The sequence below is a fragment of the Centroberyx gerrardi genome, chromosome 4 (genome assembly GCF_048128805.1).
Source record: "Centroberyx gerrardi isolate f3 chromosome 4, fCenGer3.hap1.cur.20231027, whole genome shotgun sequence".
NCBI lineage: Eukaryota > Metazoa > Chordata > Actinopteri > Beryciformes > Berycidae > Centroberyx > Centroberyx gerrardi.
In genome coordinates this window covers 13,293,966-13,316,105 of record NC_136000.1, presented here as the reverse complement: position 1 = coordinate 13,316,105, position 22,140 = coordinate 13,293,966, and the positions used below count along the sequence as shown (strand labels likewise).

At 42.3% G+C, this 22,140-nt stretch overlaps 2 protein-coding genes across 5 annotated transcripts; one reads left to right on the top strand and one right to left on the bottom strand.

Annotated features, from left to right (window-relative positions):
- Positions 1–535: 535 nt before the first annotated feature.
- sergef (secretion regulating guanine nucleotide exchange factor) lies at positions 536–9,902 on the top strand. Of its 2 annotated transcripts, none has more exons than XM_078283168.1 (11): positions 536–618; positions 874–1,012; positions 1,579–1,731; positions 2,424–2,518; positions 2,720–2,780; positions 2,864–2,977; positions 3,115–3,177; positions 3,782–3,940; positions 4,039–4,205; positions 5,895–5,927; positions 8,482–9,902. In XM_078283168.1, exons 1-11 carry the CDS (start codon positions 577–579, stop codon positions 8,629–8,631), a joined length of 1,176 nt encoding a protein of 391 aa, XP_078139294.1. In that variant the 5' UTR covers positions 536–576; the 3' UTR covers positions 8,632–9,902. The 2 variants fall into 2 exon arrangements, with proteins under 2 accessions (XP_078139294.1, XP_071760902.1); XM_071904801.2 differs by having other exon boundaries at positions 5,895–5,931.
- Positions 9,903–10,792: 890 nt separating this feature from the next.
- kcnc1b (potassium voltage-gated channel, Shaw-related subfamily, member 1b) lies at positions 10,793–20,666 on the bottom strand. 3 transcript variants are annotated; one of them, XM_078282846.1, is made up of 4 exons: positions 20,091–20,657; positions 15,990–16,905; positions 14,920–15,093; positions 10,793–11,255 (listed from the first exon to the last, which is right to left on the bottom strand). In XM_078282846.1, exons 1-4 carry the CDS (start codon positions 20,655–20,657, stop codon positions 11,146–11,148), a joined length of 1,767 nt encoding a protein of 588 aa, XP_078138972.1. In that variant the 3' UTR covers positions 10,793–11,145. The 3 variants fall into 3 exon arrangements, with proteins under 3 accessions (XP_078138972.1, XP_071752755.1, XP_071752754.1); XM_071896654.1 differs by lacking the exon at positions 10,793–11,255 and adding an exon at positions 13,760–13,899 and having other exon boundaries at positions 20,091–20,666; XM_071896653.1 differs by lacking the exons at positions 10,793–11,255; positions 14,920–15,093 and adding an exon at positions 13,760–13,924 and having other exon boundaries at positions 16,012–16,905.
- Positions 20,667–22,140: the final 1,474 nt, after the last annotated feature.

Below are 22,140 nucleotides of genomic sequence, written 5' to 3'. Positions count from 1 at the left end.
AATAAAATGTGCATTGTGGTTTCACTATGTGTCTTATGGTCTGGTCTAAGTATCTATTGTATTATTACCGTTTCCTATCCTTATAGCGGTGGTTTGGTTATGGAAACTGAGGTTGGAATCAGGATGATGCTGCTGCTGCTGCTGATGATGATAATAATAATAGGAATGGTGATGATATGACGACCATGATGATGATGATTATATTAAGGTGACAGTTCTGTCTCATCTCAACTTTACTCTGAATGTTGAATGAATAATTATCCCCAAGGGCCTGAGAGCCACGTCACCTTACCAAGACTACTTAATCAAAAACTCTATTTAAAATGGCTTGAAATAACCTCACTCAACGCTGTAGAAAGACACCGGTTCAACATCAAAACCTAATCAATTGCTTCTTGGCCCAAGTCCTATCTTTCCACCAAATTTCATGGGAATCCGCTCCTAAGTTTTTGAGACATCCTGCTGACAAACTAGCCTACAGGGGGCGAAAACAACCTTCTGGTCAGAGGGAGCAACTGCTTCACGACACTGTCGTAAAGCGTATTGGCTAGTAGTGGCTACCAGGCGAGGTAATCCATGGAAACGAGTCCCCGGACAGAGTTTTGTTTACACGCGTGGGTAAGTTTACTACATAACATGATAACTTAATGTGTTATTAGCTTATGCGTGTAGTTTAATACATAATAATAATAATCTCAGATACTCACCACCAGAAGAGTGACAGTTCACGTGCGAACGTTAACTTTAACTTAGCGTTTTGCTAGCCAGCGAGCAAACTAGCATAAACAGTGCAGCGACAACAAACTTCCGTTAACATTAGCAAACTGAACATTAGCAGTGTTAGCCTGTACATGCATATTTGTGAACATACAGGGAGCCAACAGCTACGGCCAGCTGGGACAGGGACATGTGGAGGACCTGTCGGTGCCCGGGCTGTCGGACACCGCGGCTCTTCATGACACAGCGGTCCGGGTTGTCAGTGGAGGCGGAGGGCATTCCGTGGCTGTCACCGGTACTGTAGGTTCCCATGCTGCACTTTCACTTTATCACTGTTACTATAAAAAATGTCTGTCTCTGTCTGTGGTAACTGTGTTCAATAATGGAAACCAAGTCATAAAGTCTGGTAGAGAGACTGGACTCCCCCTCCTGGGTGAATTAATTATTGCTACATTTTAAATCATATCCAGAGTACAAACTTTCTAGGCTCTACATAAGCATTGCATCAGAAACTGGCCAGCCGTAATTTGGCCAAATGTGGAGTCAGAAGAGCAGAGTAATGTGGCTTTACGTTATTCTGTATCCCCCCCCCCCCAACTAGGCCTTTTAGAATTGTATGGATCACATATAACAATGTTTTCCTTTGTAAAAAGTAACTCTGTTACTTTCACTCAGAGTACATTTTAAGAAAAGCTACTATTTACTTTTACTTAAGTAGATTTTTACACTAGTGATTTTACCTTTACTTAAGTAAAATGTCAGCAAAGCAACTACTTCTACTTGAATAGAATTTTGTTGGTATTTTTTCCACCCCTGGTTGATGATTTGTGTGATTTATGTGGTGGGTTTTGTACTGCACAGAGAATGGAGAGGTGTTTGTGTGTGGACAGAATCACAGAGGACAGCTGGGACTTGGCCACACCGCAGACGTCTCTACGCTTCACCTCTGTCCTCACCTGAGTCAGAGGGTCACAAATGTTTCCTGTGGTTGGGACTTCACTCTTCTTCTCACTGGTGAGCAGCTAACGCTAGGAAATGGTTCAGCGTTTACTAGGGCTGCCATATTATGTCCAGAAATATTTCTGATCTTCCAGTGGATCAGAAGTTTGATGGTGGAAAGTCATGTTCGATATTGTAAGTCTTCTGTTCACCTCACTGACACACAGCTTCCAAGACTCATTTACACAGTGAGATGCCCAATGTGATTTGTCCGAGTTGGTAAAAATGTATCAGTAATTCTCAAAAAATAAGATGCATATTTTGCTTTATCACAGGTGTGTGATAGACGTAAGTAATGACAGCACTTTGCTTGGTGGAATGCTTTTGCTTGTTTCACTTTTGAATCAGAAAGCAGCATTGGGAAAGCCACGTTTCTCCTCAGTTGAGCAGCATATTTGAGTTTGTAAGACAACAATACTTTCATATAATTGTTGAGTTGCAAGCTGCTTTTAAGTTTTGATATCGCATATCGCTGACACGGCAAGTTACTAGATTACCAAAGTTATTTTTTAAGTTATTAAGTGTGGAAAAAGTGGGTTATCACCACCCTGATTTAAATAAAATTTTAGAACTGCAAATGGACAGAACAGGGCATAATATTCATTTAATTAAAAAAGGTTGATAGTCAATTGCTGAAGGATTTAGATGAATATTATGTGGTCACAAATGGTTTGTGTTTTGACTTGAATTGTTTTCCACACTGACAGATTGTGGTCAAGTACTGGCATGTGGCTCCAATGCCTTTGGACAGCTGGGTGTGGGACAGACAATCACACACACTACAGATCTACTGGTTGTTGAGGTGAGTGCAGGGTACTCTGTTAAGTTTTTAAGGAATGCAATACAATATAGGTGTGATTTTGATGATTCGCCTCTGGAATGTGTGTAATAATACCTTTTATCTAATCAATCATGAGTGATCGAAACTACCTCAAACCACACTACTTCTTGACATGATTGGTGTCTTTGAAGCAGATGTCATTGTGCCGTCTTTCCTCCTCAGAGTCTGAAGGAGCGAGTGGTCAGTGTAGCAGCTGGACTTAGACACTCACTAGCTGTCACTGGTAAGTTTGCATTGTAAACCATCCTCAGTCTGTTTTCACTGGGCAGTCAAACCACAAAACCTTTTTTTCTGTTGTGGCTGAAGACTCAGGCTGTGTGTACCAGTGGGGTACAGGTCTCGCCAGTCACGCCAAGAGAGCGCTCAGTCCACTCCCCGTCCCTGCACACCTCAGCTCAAAGGTTCCCTCTCTGGTACCAGGTAACTCAAACTCCCACCAACACTGTGCAGCAAGATGTTTCATTGAAAGCTAAATTTTATAGGCCTTAGGGACATTTATGCTAACTCACTGTACATGTACTGATGAATGTGGCCAAAAAACTGTGCCCATGTTGCAGGTCTGGATCATGTGACATCACGCATAGTAGCTGCAGGCTCCTTACACTGTGTGTGCCTTACAGGTATGACATCATCAGTTATGACAGTCATTATGCTGCGTTCACATCATATCAACTTTACCGTAAATATGAGCTGCCAACTGAGAAAAAAACATAACAGAAAAAACATTCACCTCAGCCTGCTAATGGTAAGTGCCAGTAGGACATGTGAAAATTGTTTGTAGGCTCCGACGTCACATTTGCGTCACACAAGTCTGTCAACATAGGCTGCAAACATGGTGATTACCTTGGACTGCCACTGATGCCGGCAGTACAAGGCAATAAAAATTAAACTTATCAGTTATATTTACACTAATGCAATCAACTACTTACAAAACGTGAGCAGTATCTTCTGCAGTTCATTTCTGGTTGATTTTACATTCATAGATATAAATGATTTTGGTTGTGAGCGTTCCAACAAGTTCAACACATAAACTTGATGTCATCCTGTTCTTCCACTTCTTCCAATGTGGCGTGAACGCAGCATTAGGCACGGTCATACATCATGTCTGGCCTCCTTTGTGCCTTGTAACTACTTGACCGGTACCACTCTATAATTGCTCTACCTTTCTTCTGCTGCTACTGCTGGACAAAGAGTAATGTTGCTCTTGTGGTATTGTATGTGCAGGAGGGGGTGATTTGTTTCTGTGGGGAAGCAATAAGCACGGCCAGCTGACCGCCACAGAGTCCTTCTCCCCGTCTCCCACTCTTCTCAAGCGCTCACTCCTGGATGGAGAGAGAGTCACGCATGTGTGGAGTGGCTGGACACACATTGTTGCCAAAACAGGTGCGACATAATAATGCACATTATGTTGCTGAGTTATGCTGAGCAATTAATTAAACAGGATTCATAGGACAGATGCTGAACAAGATTATCCATTTCAGAGAGTGGGAGAGTTTTCACATGGGGCAGAGAGAATTACGGGCAGCTGGGCAGAACAGCAGCAACCAGCCAAAACCCAGAGCAACAGTCGGCTGGTCCATTGGTAGAAGCTGGCAGGCGGGAGGCTTGTCTCCCTGCTGAGGTTAAGGTTCTTTGTGGAGCAACACAGGTAAGACTTTCAGTGTTTCACAGTTCTGCAGATTGAATAACTTCAAGCCCACAAAACATGTTGTTAACGTATTGTTTATTTTATATAAGATTTATTTAACTGGCATAATTTACTGTTATGGGCTGACAATGTATTGATTATATTGTATTATATTGGCACAAATATATGAATATACAATTAGATGTATTGTGTGAGTAGAAAGTACAATGATGGGGATTTCTCCTTCTCCTTTACTGTATTTTGGCACTCTCACCTCTTCACCACTATAGCTGTCCTCCTCATTTTTAGCAGAACAGTTCTGCCTCAGTCCAGCAGGGGGAAGCAGACACCTACAACTGCAAAACACTTAAAACTGTAGCTGAAGGCTGTTTTATGCGAGGAGAAGCAGACAGTGCCGCTGAATGAGAGCCAGGCTTATCCAGAGTGGGCTCTTAATGATTTGCATCGCTATATCTAGTGTGTAAAGCACATACGCCCTGCCATTATCTTCCCCTAGAGAGAGAACCACTTGCATTTAGTCAAGGCAGAGGTCTCTTCTCCCATTGGAGCAATTATGAGTGAGTAGCACGGGATTGCTGCAGTTAACCTGTAGTCTAAATAGCAGCTGGGAGGTAGGAGATCCTTGCCAATAAAGCAGATGTCAGGGACAGGCAAGGGCGAGCACTGGATCATTCTTCCACCGAATACAGATCATTGCGGCAGCGCTGGCGTATATAAAGGCATAGTCACCTTGTGCACGTAAAGCGAAAGGCAAGATGGATTAGCTGAGTGGACTATGAATCTCTCAGCCCTCCCCACCATGTTAGTTCTCCTAACATGCACACACAGACTCACCCACAGAGTCAATATTTAGTAAACTGTCACATTTTTATGAGGCCTATGAAGATTGTTGCCGTAATAAATTATGACCTGCCAGTGGTTCAGAAATCGATGGGTCTTTATCTATTCATGGCTTGCCACAGCTGCCTGCTATATCAAAGTTATGAAGGGAGGAATGAACAGTCTGGTCCATATTAGCTATAGGCTATATTAGCTAGGCTATATAAAATCCAATGACTTTTATTGCTGGTAAGAAAGCTATAGCAATCTAGAGCGTCATCTAGAGAAGTGTGTCTCAGTGTTTTTACTCTTGTTTGAGCTTAAGAGATTTCAGGATCAGCATTTAAATTTGACCTCCAATAATGTTGGCTTTTCCTTAGCAGTTGCTGAAAAAAAAAAAAAAAAACGGTCCACTGAAAAAAGCATTAAATTGTAAAAGGGTTTGGTCAGCAAAGGCAGGGCACACGCAGCCATGCTGAGATAGTTGCATTAACTCCTCAGGACAGCCCAGCAGGGTGCTTTAGCCTTCGTGATGGAGCCGGCGTTTCTCCTACAGTTTTCTGCTGCGCTTTTTGATGATGCAGTATATAGCGAGGGATGGTGTATTGAGGGTGACTAAGATGATTAGATATGAAAACATCGTCAATATAGTTTGCGCTTGCTGCACTCGTGTGACTAATAGCAGTTGGATAAAAGCTGGATGACTACATCCAGCCACATGTCACTTTATATTTCAGTTTGAGAGCAGGGCAGATTGAGGGGTAATCGGTATCATGTTATCTGTGTTATGTGTTAGTAATTCTTTAACTCGGCTGTCTGATTTCAGCATACATTTGTTAACACCTTTATTCAATTTCATTTTGTTTCCAGATTGCTTGTGGATCTGAACATAACCTTGCCATTGTAGGTGAGTGTATAGGTTTTTCCTTTCTAAAAACCTCCTTGTGTACTTTTTCTTATCTTTTTCTACTCCGTTTGCTTCTGTATGTGTTTTTTTATATGTCCACTACCACAAATCTATGATGTTGGGAGAAAAAAGGCGGAGGAAATAAAGTCTGACAACGTAATATAACAGCATTGGAAAGCTACATAGAGAGGGAGAGGTTTCTGGGAAATGGAGCAGAAACATTGAGAGCCTATTGGTTTCAGTAAGTGGAAGTGACTGAAACAAGAGACACCATTTTTGGCCCCGCATGACTCTGGTCCTGAGTACCTAAATGGCTTGGGAATACACAGATGTCAGGACAAACTATTTTACGTGACCCTCCTCACTATACCATAGGTTTAGCAAGGGACCTGTCTACTACTTTACAGTTTAACATCAGTGTGAAATATTAATCCTTCTGGTGATGCTTATGAGGATTTCTGAGGTCAGCTCATTGCTCTGTGGCCTTTGCTTCAGGAAGTAATTACAGCACAGTTAGATGGGTATCATTGACAGAAGCAATTACCCGAACAGGCCTGTAAAAGAGCTGAATTGACCACACACACATTTATAGGCATGTTTTTCCAGTTGAGTGTTTGGAGAACAGTCTTCCTTTATCCCTATAAGAACAGAACACAGCCAACACGGTCACACACACCTGTAAAATAATATTAAACAAACACTGACATGTTTGAGTATTTGTGATTGTTGTTCAGATTTCCAAAGAGATCAGATTGCTCTATTTGCTCTCTAGGCTTGCCAAAAGTCCTTTTCTTCTCCTGGTTTGCCATAGTCACCAGCTAGCACTCTAAAAACATTTTGGAAGTAAAATCTCTTGCATTAAATTTTGAACGCTGACCCAGTTTTCAACATCAGCGTCTGTATGAATAGCGCAGAAGAAGATTGGAACATGTTTTGAGGAGCATGGGGTCCCATTAGAGTGGAGTTGCTGGAGATTGCTACAAGCAACTGGCCATCCACTTCCAGTGTCCTGACCAATTTAACCAATTTACTGAGTATGCCATTACATTTGGGAAATTACCGATGCAGACTCTGTCCCTCACAATGACAATTCTCACGAGGCGCTGTGCTTTCCTCTCACTCTGTTAAGGGATGAGGAAACAGAACCAGTAAAGGCAGCGCTCATGTGAACCTCCTGCACCTTGCTCCTCTGCCATGCTCTCCTCCTCCTCTCCTCCTGTCTTGAGCATGGTGGCAGGAGCAATGAAATAGCAAAACAGGATTGGAAGCAGAGACCTGAGTGCTGCTATTTCGGGTGCTGAAGTAGGTCAGGCGGAAAGGAACGGAGAGCATTGCACGCTGCTTGTGGGAAGATATCTGTTGCTGCTGCCTGCTCAGCCCTTGCTCATTTACACCTGAGGAAGTTCTGCTCACGTATGAAATTCAACTGGCCATCCAACCTTGAGAAAGTTCTTTTTCAGTGTGAATGTGAGCTCGTCGGACATTGTTATAATGGGAAAGGTCTTAGATCAGATCTTATTCCACCTGTACTGGAGGCATGGTGTAAGTCAGGGGACACGTGTGAAACGGCACCTCCTGCAAATTATGCCGCTCTATTATTGTTAATCAGGCGTGAAATTTTAAACTGTCGAATGTAGAACCCAGAGAGTGGTTTTGTTTACAAGGAAATGGCTTTTGGTGTGAGTGTCTTGATTTTCATCCCTTTGTTGTACAGAATATTGTGCAGGCACTTTGTTTCCATGGAAACACTGATGTGCTGTATACCAGTCAGTGTGTCCATGAATTAAGCTCAGCACCAAAACAAGGCTTTTTTTTTCACAGACAAAAGACTTCAGTACATAAAGTTCATTTACCAATGGGAACCAGGATGTTTATTGAATTATTTTCATAAAGGCATTACATTCCAATTCCAAATACATGTAAGGTGTTTTTGTAAAGACTGGGCCTGTGTGTGTGCATGTAATGCATAAGCCACGGCTGGCAGAATGTCACACCGACATAAGCTGCTGGCGTGACATCTTGGTCTGGTAAGTGGCGAAAGCATATGTGTCTGTTGGCGAACCCAAAGCTTTTGATACCGCTGATTTCAGAGAGGAGCTAGAAAGAAGAAAGAGAATGAAATCCCTCGATGAAATAAATGAAAAGATGGCATAAAAGAAACACAACTGTGGGATGGGGATAGCTTGAAGATGTGTTACCCTTGAGAAAGCAAGCTCGCTTCTGTTGCCATGGCAATGGAACCTATTAGGTAACTGTGTTGCCATGGCACGTGTCTCCTCGGTGATGCAGACCTGACCACACCCACCAACAAGCTCACCAGCTGTGAAGAGCAGGGAAGCTTTGTTGCTGGCTGAGAGTCAGTGTTAGGAACAGAGAGGCTGTATGTGTGATTGCGTGCAGCCTGTTTAGAGGTTTTTTGGTTGTTTTTTTTGCACCCTACCTTTTTTCTATAGGCTGCTATTTTAGCCGACACGGTACAATGCTGCAGATATACTGCATACTGTATTCTCTATACTGTAAGCTCCACTGACCAATGTCTCTCTTTTTCAGGGGGTTGTCTCTTCTCGTGGGGCTGGAACGAACATGGCATGTGTGGAGATGGTTCACAGGCCGATGTCGTCCAGCCGCAGCTCATTTCAGGTCTCAGACCTCTTCTCATCGGCTGTGGAGCCGGTCACTCTGTGGCAGTGTGTGCAGTGAAGGCTGATTGAAGACAAAACTCTGCAGCAAACACTCCAGTAACTTTGGAGCAGGAGAGCAAGCATTTATTAAACATGTGACTGTCAGAGAGATGAGAAGTTTATTTTGAGAAGGAAAGACTTTGTGAGAAATGTGTGAATGAATACATTTCTGAACGATTTAAAGCTTGTCATTGCACTTAGCAAAACCCACATGCTCCACATGAACTCTAAGGTTAATCTAAGGTTTTAAGTGCCTTTGAATATAACTCTCACCTTCTGATAAGCTATCTGAGCTCCTTGAGCAGCACTGTGTTCAAACTGTAATGGTCATAAATATTGTTCTGGGGTTTGGATACAGGTTGAGTTATGGTTCATGTGGACAGAGGCCATCATTTCCCTGACCAGCCCGTCAGTTTGATGGACATGATTTGGGGGGCGGCTTTGCAGGACATGGCCATGCCTATGGCCGCCTGTCCACCTGCCATGCTTGTCTTCCCACTGAATAAAGCCGTTATGGATTGTGTGAAAGATGGGCTAGACTGGTGCTATAGCTCCATCTTCCCATGTCAGGGGTTTTATTGCTGTGATCTTGAGCGTCAGGAGGCACTCAATCTCTGAAGGATCCATACTTGATACTGAAATTGTCACGGTCATCTAATGATTCACCACTTAAGAATTAAGTGCAGTATTTATCTTTGCCTACTGTCCATCACATATTTATATTCTTGCATGCTATTTCATATTCTATGAGGTTGTCATATTGTCATATGTGCACATGAGGGTAAGAAGCAATGTTAGGATTCAGAATGGCTCATTGATGTTATTTTTGCATTGAACTATGTTATGCTTTTTTATATAAAAGTTAGATTTTATTATATAAAATTTATGCAAATTGTTTATGGATAACATCAATGTCACATAAATTATGCTTTTGAAAATTAAATTAAGGCATTCTTTTTAGCTAGATTAGTTTGAAAAAATAAATCAACACTCACTGAAAAATGATCATTTCTGTGTTTTTTTTATTTATCACTATTTATTGTACAAGCCTGAACTGTATTGGTCAGAAAAGACACAAAAAAAATCCCTAAACAACAAACCAATCAAAATGATCACTGAACACCTTATTGAGATAACTAACCACAAAATGCATGGTGTTCAAAACACACACTCTGAAGTCTCACTAAACGGCACACAGTCGCCTAACTGTTAAGTTATTGATTCCAGTAATGATAATAGCTGCTGTTTATTTCCATGTTGGACAATGACCAGCACAGAGTTCCCCCATTTGTGCTCAGTTCCATTGGCAGAGCCAGATCTGCTGTACCTGGCTGCACGCAGATCTCAACAGGTTGTTGGCAGTGTGTTTGCAGTGGTTTGATAAAAAGTTGGTCCCTTTCCACTGGAGTAACTTTTTCTGCACAAAATATGAAGTTGTACTTTGTAACCAATGGCTGTCCTTTTAGTTTTTGATCAGGCATGCCCATTGCTTGCCTTCAGATACTGATGCATTTGGGGGTCTGTGCTTTTTGAATATCTCATGATATGATCATGGCTCCTTTCAATGGTTATGTGACTGATTACTACTTAAAATGAAAATTACATTAGCTCACCATGTTGATTAAACTATATTACTGGAATGGTATAAGGGATTTGTATAACAGAGGCACTTGTCCAGTGTGATGTGTATAAAGTTTGGCATTGGTTAGTATTACCAATTTGCAGAAAAAGTGCAGAAAAAGAAGAATATGTCAATTCCATATGATTGTCAGTTGAAAATGTACCGCAGAATAATTCCAGTATCTGAGCTATGATATCTGAGCTATGATATGAGATAATGTAACTTGAGCTATCAGTTATTCAAAGTACAGATACATTTGTAGATATATCAACATTAAAATAATGTTGAATATCAAATATTCTCTGAATAAGCCCCAAATAGGATTTGCTTAACCGAGATTTGTTTACCAATTCATAACAGCAAACGTAGCCATTTTAATGCCTCATTAATACAGGTATAAGGTAAGAGTGGTGTTTTTGAAGTATGAACTTCTTTCTTTTTTGTGGACGTTATCTCTTTTGGATGCCTGAAAACATATCAAAAGAATGTTAAAGTTCACTGGTGCAAAACAGTGCAAAAGGCTATTCAGATGTGACCATGACAGTGCAAAGTTAACGACTTGTTTTCATCTGTTTAGTTTGCTGACATGACAAGTGACAAGTTTTTGCTGGGAGTGATAAAATCGGAGCAACATTTTTTTTTCAACAGAAGCACACAGATATTTGATGATCACTCAAAAAACATTGGTATACACAACTTGAGCACACAAAAGCGTATTTACAGCACTGGCACACACCAAAAATAGGCACACAAATTACAACACAGTAACCAGTCACAGATACTGAGCTACATAAGGCTTGACAACAAAACTTCCTCAGTGCTACATCTATGCTGAGTTTGTGATGTACAGGTTGTCACTGTCACACCCATTCAAAAATACTAAGTAATACACACAACAAAGCTACAGGACTATCAGGTGGGGGATGGGCCATTATGGGTCATACACATAGTGGTTGGTACACCATGGTTCATAACACAAACTGATTCTGCTGGTTGTCTGCTCCGGTGCTGTCGCTGGGTCTCTATAAACATATAAAAAAACAATAACACAAAAAGTAAATTATTACACAAAGTATGTATAATGGCGGAAATGATGGCGATGACAGGTACCTCTGAAGTGCGGGGGGTGATGAAATGACACTAGCTTTGAGAGTAAAGAAAATGTGCTCCGTTAGTTCCTCATGGTAAACGACAAGTTTACCATGTATTTCCCATGCTTAGCCAAGGCATCAGACGAAGATGTACTGTCTGTGTGCAGAGGTTGGATTCTGAGTAGGTTAATCAACATGCCCAACATGCTGTTTTACAGGTTAATGTTCAGTAGTTCAGTCATTGTCATGCGTTTGTGTACTTTGCATCATGCTCTCACAGTCACCTCGTTTTTAAGCTCTCTTTGACCCGAACACAAGTAGATAAAGGGCCAAACAGCTGCTGAATGCACTAGCTTTAAGCTAGTGGAAAAGGAAAGATGTGTATGCATGTGCTGTTGAATAAAAACGGAGTCTAAACGCTCATTGTGTACAAAATTTATTTCATGCAAGGACTTTTATTTACATATGTTATTTGAATACTTTTCTGTTGCATAAATGTAAAATACATGCATTTACCTTTCCCCAAGTAGACCCACATCCCATACTGTATCGTATTGTACTTTTTTTTTCACTTGAATTGCATTAAGTATGAGCATATAATTCACCTGCATCTCTTTACATCAAATCTTCACAAGGGTTTTTAAGTGTCCATTAATTACCACAGCAAGAGACATGACTGGAAATGTAAAATGTAAAACTCTGCTCAAATAGAATAAAAAAAAACGTATATGAGTTACTATACCTATATTTTCTAGAAATTAACACTTCTGAATTGGTCAACTTAAAATTTGTTAAAGTGCCCTGAAAATTTTGTGCATAAGTAGTGGGACAATATCACTACATGTAACAGTATTGATATGTTAAATCAATACACATATACTAAATACATACTGTAGGAGTCATCATGACATCTCTGGTAGACCATAAGTCGATATATTTTTGGCTCTGTAGAGTTGCAGAGTTTGTCCCCTTTAATAACATTTTGTGCTGTATCATACAAAATCTTTCTAAAGTTGGGGACTATTAATTCAGTAGTTTCAGCTGTCGTTTGCTTGGAGCTGTGTATCCCCTAAACTTAAATCCTAATAACTGCTAGATGCCTATGATCACTGCTTTATTGTAGCTATAATAACCAAGAGAGCATTCTTTACTGTGATTAAGGGTACGATGGTAATGCAACAGGTACGAGGCGCACCTTATACAATAAAGCTTTCGTTACACTGTTATGAGCATGATATTAAGTGTATTGATGCTACAATGTGAGCACTTATGTTATCTCATGTCAATTTATTACTCACTTTTACTTTGCCTCACCAGGTTTGAAGGCACCGTAGTTATATAATAGATGAGTCTAGCCTTAATTTAGGCATCACAGCAATAACAGAAGTTGCTGCAGACTATTGATGCGGTTTAAAAACTCATAACTACCACTAAATATATTTGTATAAAAATTATTTATGCTCATAACAGCATTAGTTGGCTTTATGACAAAGAATTCAAGTTAAATCACACTATTTTAGTTGGGAGGCCCCAGTCAAATAAATACAAGAAAATAAATATATGAATTTGGGGAAAGGCAAAGAATGGCAGCTACATAAAAACCTCTGCTATGACTGAGTCTCTTGTTGTAAAGCTGTTTCAATATGCATAAAAATGAAGAAGCTTTTGAAAGAAAAAAGATTTTTCTTACAGGTACTGCGATACAGTTAGCTTCTTGTTGAACATAATTTCTCATGCAGTTCATGCAAATGAACAAACAGTTTTAGTTCTGTTGACATTAGATTCATCACTAGTATCATAGGAATCGTCATCATTTCCATATTGCATCAGACATTAGAACATCATGCTCAAAAAATTTGAATAGCCACTCAGATAATATTAAGTCTTGTCTGGGTTGCACTTTCGGAATTATAACGTCTCTACTTTGCAACGTACAAAGCACTTAAGAGTTCCCTTAACAGCTGGCAATGGTACCTTTTAGATATGTTTAAAAGCCATAGATTGTGAATGTCCAGCATATTATTAGCAGGGGTTACATCTTATGAAATTGTTTTCTTTCACAAGTTTTTAAAAAGCAGATGAGATAAAAGTTATTGGCAGAGAGTATGAGAGATCAAAAGCAACAGAGCAACAGGCAATGATGTAAACGCAGGTAAAGAGTGGGGAGTAGCCCGTGGTAAGAGTAGAACAGTGCTTTGTCTGCAACTGAGGTGACCCATGCAGAGTGGCATGTGCCAATGTATTCTAGTCTAGTATATGATGACACACCCAAGGAGAACACTTGGGAAGTTTGACAGTTTAGATACAGTTTTCCAGAAAAGAAAAATGAAAAAAAGCAGGAGCGAAGGCAAGTGTAAAGCAAAATCTGACAGGAAAGATAAAAGGAAGAGTGTGAACAGGCCTTCCAATGGCATTGTGTCTGCTACTCAACCATGCTACATAATGGATGGGATGGGAGAATGTGAGTGCTGCATTAGACAGGGTGGGCTGCAGGGCAGGGCGGACACTGAGGACACTCCAGAGGCATCCCCGCTCATGCCAGACATGCTGTTAAGGCTCCAAGGCTTTTCATAACCTTCGGTTGAAAAACAGAGAACGTTCTGAGTACACTGCAGCGCTGAATCCATGACAAAATGTTTTGGTGTTCCTCATTGATATGCTACACCTGTTGCTTTCTTGTTTTTGTCTCCAAAGAAACAGGTCAACACAGACTTCAGACAGATCATTATTCTCCATGCGTTGAGTGCATCAGGAGTACAACAGCATGCACCGGGTGGTATTGGAATGGTTTGGAGTATAACACTGTAAAAGACTTGGTAGGCACCTCAGGCAGGGAATGTATTGTCAGCTTTATGCCAGCTAGATGTGCTTGTTGCACATAGAGCCAAGGCTGGAGACTAACTTTTTAGAGGATTTTTTTGTAAAATCTTTTGTACATTACTATTACAAAGTAAACAAAATGTTCAACCCTGTTGTTTTCAATGTAAGAATCGATGATGGAATTTGGTTCGTCATAATAATGCAATTTGACTTTAGCCTTCCTCCGTTTGTGTTGTGCTCCTTCACCATACTGATAACACCCACCAGCAAGACACTTCATGCACCATTATGCTCAAGACCAACGTACTCATAGTCAGGATTCCGCATGATATTTATCATTAAAACACATATACATACATGGTACACGCATAGCACGTAAATACTTTCTCAGGCAGTTAAGACAACACATTCTAGATCATATAAAACTCTGAAAATAGTTTTCTTACTCGTAAATAAATAGGGGTATGCAATATGCATGGTATCAAAAAATATATTATGTAGATGTGGACAATTATTACTGACAATAGTGGTGATTGTGCTTGGGCTTAATTAACAGATGTTATCGTGACTTGGAATTTATACAATACCCAAGGGGATGAGTGAAGAGAAGCGGCTGTTGTGGAGGTGGGTGAAGGTTGTAAGAGGTTTGTAGTTGTGTGTGTGTGTGTGTGGCTGTGATTAATTGAGGTGTTAAGAAGGAAAAGAACATAGCATGTCTGTTGTCTATGGTGTCAGTGTCTTACGGGGGCCTGTGATTGGCTGTTACTGTACGTACCCCTCCTCACTCTTCCCCCTGTGTGGTTGGGGCGTTCAGCAGTGGTGACCAGGAAGCAGGGCCGCTCTCTCTCACTGGGGCTGAAGATTTCCTCAGGAGATATGGCCTGGTCTATATGAGGGCAATCTTCATTGGCCAGAGCTGCGTTAGCTGCCTCACCGTTCAGTTTGGAATCTTAAGACAATGGGAAACACAAAAAAAATCTTCTGGTTTAATATCTAAGAATGCCAGAGCTAGAGGGATTGGTCTGTCGCACTTGTGGACACCTGGGGGTCCATGAAACATAGTTAGTGGTAGTACAGATAGTATTTCAGCAAGGTGTGTGGGATGGGATTGACATGACAGAAGTATGTTACTCCTAAATCGCCTCGATAACACAAAACAAAAACAAAAAAACATGCACACACACAGAAAAAACTATCCCTATATTACAAGAAATCACAATGTCAATCTCTTAATTATATCATCTGTAAGTACCGGCTGAATTTCTTTTTTTCCCCCCACAATTTAAGTAATAAGATTTTTGTCTCAATTGTTGTTTGTTGCCATGTGTGTCAGCATGTACTGTATCACATATGTATATGTATCACATGTACTATATCAGTTGTCGATATGTCTTCGCACCAATACCACCAAGACAAATTCCTGTACATTTCTTGTACTTGTACCAATCAAGTGATTCTGATGTCTTCTTACATGTTCTTAGCATTACAATATATGACAATAACACCAACTCTCAGTTAGTCTTAAGAGAAAGGATGGGTGAGTCAGTTAAGAATTGCAAAATCAATAGCAGGATCACTCATGGTCTCCCTCAATCTCTCTATTCTCCCATCCAGTGTCAAATAAGCTTCTCATCACATATTTTATCGATTCTTCAGTGGGAATCTCATTTGTTTAATCTCATGCCTGAATCGTCTGGTTGAACTACTAAGTGGGAACAGATAAACAATGAAATGGCTGAATAGTGTTATGACTGCATCAGGAGATAAGGACAGTGGAGTGATGAGGCAATGATATATATCAGCATATATTGGTTATATATGAGGATGTTTTCTTTTGTTTCTTACCTTGAAACTTTATCTCGAAAACGTCGTCATGGGCTAGGGGGCTCGGTTGTTGTGAACTGATGCTTGACTTACAGTAGTTTGGAGAACCTGGTTGGGGGGCCCGAGGGATATGCCTATTTTTTTTCTTTGGTAGTTTCTGTTTCGCCATGGCCAGGGAGTAATACATTCCAAAGTTGTTGACAATCACAGGGACGGGCATGGCGATGGTCAGCACACCCGCCAGGGCGCACAAGGCTCCAACCAGCATGCCGGAGGTCGTCTGAGGGTACATGTCTCCGTAGCCGAGGGTAGTCATCGTCACCACAGCCCACCAGAATCCAATGGGGATGTTCTTGAAGTGCGTGTGGTCACTGGCTCGAGGGTCGTTGGGATTAGCTCCGATTCGTTCAGCGTAGTAGATCATAGTGGCAAAGATGAGGACACCGAGAGCGAGGAAGATGATGAGAAGCAGGAACTCGTTAGTGCTGGCCCTCAATGTGTGGCCCAGCACCCTCAGCCCCACAAAGTGACGGGTCAGCTTGAAGATACGCAGGATCCGCACGAAGCGCACCACTCTCAGGAAACCCAGCACGTCCTTAGCTGCCTTGGAGGAGAGCCCACTGAGGCCCACCTCCAGGTAGAAGGGCAGGATGGCCACGAAGTCGATGATGTTTAGGGCATTCCGGATGAAGTCAAGTTTATTTGGACAGAAAGTTATTCGCATTAGAAACTCAAAAGTGAACCACACCACACAAACGCCTTCAATGTAGGTGAGGTAGGCCACGGTCTCGACTTCCGGGTACACATGCTCCACCGTCACGTTGTCCACCAGCTCCAGCTCGGTGCGGTTGATGATGGGGTTGAAGGCCTCATGGGTCTCCAGACAGAAGGTGGTGATGGACACCAGAATAAAGAAGAGCGAGGCAAGAGCCACCCACTGGGCAGGAAATATGTAGGGTGCAGGAGGAGGGAGAGAGGAATGGGGGGAAGGGAGGGGGGTGAGGGAGAAGGACAGAGAGGAGAATGAGCACAGTAATACATGCAATGTAATCAAGCTCAACGGCCCAGCAACCATTCATAGCAAGACTCAATGCAATTCAATCTATTGTCTGAGACTATGGCGTCTGGTTTGACAATAACAATGGCACTGACTCTCTCTCTCTCTCTCTGTCTCCACTCTCTCCCTGTATGTATGTGTGTGTGTCTTAATTCGGTAGTGTCACTGTAAAAGGGAGAATCAATGTGAGCCCGCTATTCTTGCTTGGGCCTCTGTTCCCTCTGCTGTATCTCAAGGTCACGGCATGTTTCAAGGGTGTGCTACACTCAGAATTACAAAGAGCCGGCAGCAGGCGGGTCATTAGTGCCGACCCACACGACTAAATTTAGCTGGAGTTCTCCTCTTCAGCACTGTTACTACAGCAGGTCTTCCCTACACAAGGTCATACTGTCCAGATGATCAACTCTTGGGAATCAGTGTGAGCTGAGGCTGTTTGGACAGATGCTGCACTCCTTTTATGAGAAACCTATATTTCCCTTAATGGCAGAAGAGTACCGTAGCCTTCATTATGTATTGATTAGATGATCACATTTCATTGCATTTAGGTTCTGGTACGCCTGATGTATACATCACTGGTATATAGAGAGATATATAATATTCTCTCTTGGGTATTGATTGCAACCCTGTCCCCATGTTATCATCCTCCGATCCTGCTGGTTTACAGTATATATTACCATTCATGCATTTTATTTTGAATATCGTCGCAGTAAAAACGGCAAAAAAAAGGCAACTTTTCAGAAACTCAGAAAAAAAGCCTTGTTTTCAGCTTGACCACCATGCATTTTTCTTTCATTTTTATCCAATGAAGTTTGAAACATTTCCATCAGACAGAAGGGGTGTAGAATTTTCTCAACCCATGGAGGAGCATGTAGTCCTTCAACTCCATTTAAAATATGAAAATTACCAAGATTGGCGTTACGAGGAGTAGCGATATGAAAAAACAGGCATATTTTCATTGTAATCTAGGGTCAGTAGGTCACTGTTTGTAGACAAAGAAACAGACAAGCAGGAGAAATCTACTTGATCGTCCTATGAATCTCACAAGTTAGAGCAATAGCAGTTTGCTCATGCATGACGATGTCCTAATGAGTGCTAGTGCAGACCTTTAGTGCTTCTCTGCCAGTGTGGAGCATTGTAAGTAGACAAGAAGACTAATGAACGACATCAGGGAAGTGAGCTGGAGTGGGGCATGTTGGGGCATGAGGGAGCGGCTTATGTTCCACTGAGCGAAGGAAACACAGGCTCAGTCAAGTCCATGGACCACGTCTTGCTAAGGCAGGCACATGAGATGGAAAACAGACACTCATCATGACATCCCATCATTGGCAATTCATCGCATTGTGCTGAGGAAATCACTATTGCTTATGAATGTCTGTTTCCCATCCAGCTATTCCAATGGTCCAGAGGGAAACTGTGTGTTGGCAGTATCTATAGTACACTGAGTTCTGTTCTGTCAGCAGCCTGTCCATTTTGTTCAATGGAGCCAACATTACTGTTCACCTTCTGCATATTAACATCGTTTTTCAAATGCAACGATCATTTCCACACTGTAATATGTTAATTGTTTTGTATATATTTTTTATTTACATTCAGTAGCTGGAAATGTGCATCTTTCAAATGTACATCCATATCCATTCGCAAGAGAGATCAAAAACAGATCAAACACACCACACCACCAGTAGCCTACTGTCCAATATGATAAAGCCTCATTCACATCAGCTACTTTCATGTCAACCAAGCTCATTCCACTGATGTATCCTGACACAGGCTCTCTGCCACCAGGACACAGCACCATAAACATCCCATCCATCATTATTTAGTGCATCATCTTAGGAAGATTGCCTCTTAAATTATATGTATTTGTGACATTTGGGACAACTTGGTATGGAAGGTGACGGCCAAAGGGTGTTTTGTCCTTATTGGCTAATTCTCACCCTTGCTCGCAAACCACAGGCCCAGAGTAATGTGCAGTGACAGGGGTTTTCTACTGATGTATCCACTGTGAATACAGTCTGTAATTAACTCAGACCCTGAGATCTAATTAATCTTCTTGCCAGTCTTAGTTGAGCTCTGTCAATCCCTGCTCTGCTTTGTCTCCCTCAGTGTTAAATGTAGGACACTTACGAAGAGTTCTCTACTTTGAGAAATGTTCCCGCATTCAGAAGGCGATTCTGAAAGACGTGTGTGTGAGTTAAACCACATTCACTATTGCTTACTGTAAGAGTGAGAACATGTCAATACAGTTTACACATGCTGGATGGGGCCTGATACCTAATTACACCAATCACCATGCTACAGCTGTTAAAACAGCGTGCGACACAGCGGTCTTTGTAGGGGGTACTGGTCGAAAAAGCAAAAATATCAGAAGGTGTAAAGTCATTTCATTATCGCCAATGAGAGGCATTAAGCCTGGATGGAAGAGTGCCCATAACAAGTCCAAAAATGTCACCTCTAACAGCAACCCAGTTTTTGTCTGGAGGTCTGCCATTAAATTCTGGTGGTGCCAAAGATCTGGTTTACTAATGTGTGGCTGACCTATTTAACCAAACTGCCAGCCTGCCCAGAGATCCTGCTGCCCTGGAAGTATCTATTCAAAGACCTGTGGGACTCAGAATGAGTTCCTCATGCTCTCCTGTGAGATAGAAGTGGGTGGAGGTAATGATTTGCATGTAAATGATTCTGACGGATGATGAGGTCATTGGTCGATATTTTTCTCCCTTTCTGTACAGTAACATCCCTGCTGTGGAAACCCAGGAGAGAGCAATTTCAAGGTCATCAACAGCCTCTCTGAAAGCCTCAGCTGAGGAGGCTTCATCAATCTTTCTTTCACCATCAAGCAATCTGGGCAGACAAATTCACAATTTTGATCATGTTCATGCAGCTTTGATTGTTACAGCTCAGTGAAATATTAGACCACTTTTACAGCATTTAGATGATATTTACTCCAGAATTTGCTCATGGTGGTTGTACTGGAGGCTCCTAATGAGCTCCCTGAACATCAAGTGTAGCAGGAATGCCACGGCCATGGCTTGACATAAGCAAATATCTTAGATAAGGCTACTCACCCTTGCATATCTAGAGGAGTAAGGGTCCTCAAACAGAGCCCAAACACGTCTCTGCCACCGGCTCCACAAGCTCCCATGCCTGGCATCAGGAGAGTCTCCCTGCGCCAGCCTCCTTGTCATTTCATCCACATCGTCCCCTTCGGCATGCTCTGCCTCTGGCTCCGCATCATCATTCCCCAGGTCTAGCAGGGCCCCCCCGCCGAAACTATCAAGGGCCTCCTCTGCCTCCCGGTGCTGACGATAGGTCATCCAGCAGCATGGCTCCACGTCTGTCTCATCAATGCCCCAGAAGGCCAGCTCCTCCTCATACAGGGGTCCACAGACATCAGCAGGGCAGTGCAATTTACCTGTCCTGTAGTAATTAAGGATATGTGCAAAAACGCCAGGGTGGCGGTCGAAGAAGAATTCCTCGATCTTGGCATCATAGTCAAAGTGGTTGGGTGCATCAGGCTCGGCCAGCCAGGATAACCGAGTGCCAGGTAGAGTGCGCAGGGTGCTGCGGTATGTCTGATGTCTGATCCCTCCCACGTTTATCACAATGCGATCCTTGTCGTCGCTCAGGCCCATTGCGTCCCTTAGGCATTTCTCCAATAAGTTCCCTTCATCACAACGGTAAGTCTAAGCGCACCGTGCAACACATGCACAGCAATGATTAGACAGAGAGAGATACAATTATAAAAGGATAACAGCGTACAAAGCAACCGGTCGTTTCTTACCAACTATGAAAGAAAGGATGCGTGAGACGCATCAGGCTACATTCCCTCTATACCCGATCAGGTCGACTCAGTATTTCTGCACGCACCTGTCATGTAGGCTACTGGAGATCATAAACGCTTATAGCTGCCAGACTCACTACAGTGTAGAATCGAAATCCAAAATGATTGCAGCCAATGGCATCACATTAAGAATGGACGTCACATCATCGGTAAATCCAAGATGTTGAGATAAAAGGGCAAATGCTGGCAATTTTTCCCCCCTCCGCCAACATAAATCCAGCGCATTAGACTCCCGGGATGCGGTAAAACTGTAGATCAAATCAGTCTGTGCGTTTTTGACTTTCACAGCAAGGTGACTGCGGTGGTGCTGAGCGGACAGCGCCTGTTCAGTTCAGCTCTCCTGGAGACTCAGTCCCCTCCTCTGTTGCCTACCAGCTCACCTCCTTCCCACCCGACACTCAATCCGCTCTCTCCGTTTAAGGAGATACCGCCGGTAGATCTAGCTCTTTGTCTCTGCAGCCTTGGCAGATGCGCTGTTGGCCAGGAAGGATAACACTTTCTGTTTTCATTTAACGCATTGTTCGCTTGATTCCCCCGTGAGCGCCGAGAAGAAAAGATCCGCCGTCTGCTGTGAAAGAGTCTTCTCTGCTGACCAATGTGTGGTAAGCAAGAGATGGACAAAAAACAAAGAGCGTCCTCAAAAACACCCAAACTGCCTGTTTATTTATTCGCAGCTTCTTCACACCCTGCCCAGCTCAAGCCTACTCACATCATGTGGAGCATGCCCAGTAAAGAGCCTTGTATTTGTTAAAACAGGCTGTCAAGTTTTCCCATTTAGATGAAATTATCACTGCCGCCCAACCTTTCCCTCGTCGTTTGGAGAGTTATGGTCAGTCCGCGGCTGAAGCAGACAGACTGACGATCTTCATGCACAACTGGGCAGAGAAGGTGTGACCCTGCAGCCATGAACGCGCATCCACCCCCAGCAATAAAGAGTCGGATCTCATAGGCAATGGCGCAATGATTCGTTGATTTAAGAGTTCAGACTGTATTCACTTGGTTATAGTTAATGGGAATCTGCGTAGTATTTTCATATAAATCTGCATGGATAGCTGACACCGTTAGTGCTGACATTTTGAAAACAAAGAGTTGTGAGAATTTCGTTTCTGCTCACCTATGGGCTGCACTTGGTCTGTCTAATTATCCAATGAGGCCCCTTGTATCAAAGCTGCCAGCAGATGGCGCTATCGCTCACCGCAGCTTCCAGCACGCTGTTGCTCTACAGAGTTATTACCTGTATAGTAGACCTATAGTTTAATACATCCATGCCTATA

Excerpts from the sequence above, each read along its gene's own strand:
- sergef (XM_071904801.2), top strand. The coding sequence starts at position 577 with ATGGAAACGAGTCCCCGGACAGAGTTTTGTTTACACGCGTGG. Across the intron at positions 2,519-2,719 it reads CAGATCTACTGGTTGTTGAG|AGTCTGAAGGAGCGAGTGGT; the intron begins GTGAGTGCAGGG and ends TTTCCTCCTCAG. Across the intron at positions 4,206-5,894 it reads TTCTTTGTGGAGCAACACAG|ATTGCTTGTGGATCTGAACA; the intron begins GTAAGACTTTCA and ends TTTTGTTTCCAG.
- kcnc1b (XM_071896654.1), bottom strand. The coding sequence starts at position 20,657 with ATGGGCCTGAGCGACGACAAGGATCGCATTGTGATAAACGTGGGAGGG. Across the intron at positions 15,094-15,989 it reads TTTCGAGATAAAGTTTCAAG|ATTCCAAACTGAACGGTGAG; the intron begins GTAAGAAACAAA and ends CATTGTCTTAAG. Across the intron at positions 13,900-14,919 it reads AGGGGGAAGAGTGAGGAGGG|GTTATGAAAAGCCTTGGAGC; the intron begins GTACGTACAGTA and ends TTTCAACCGAAG.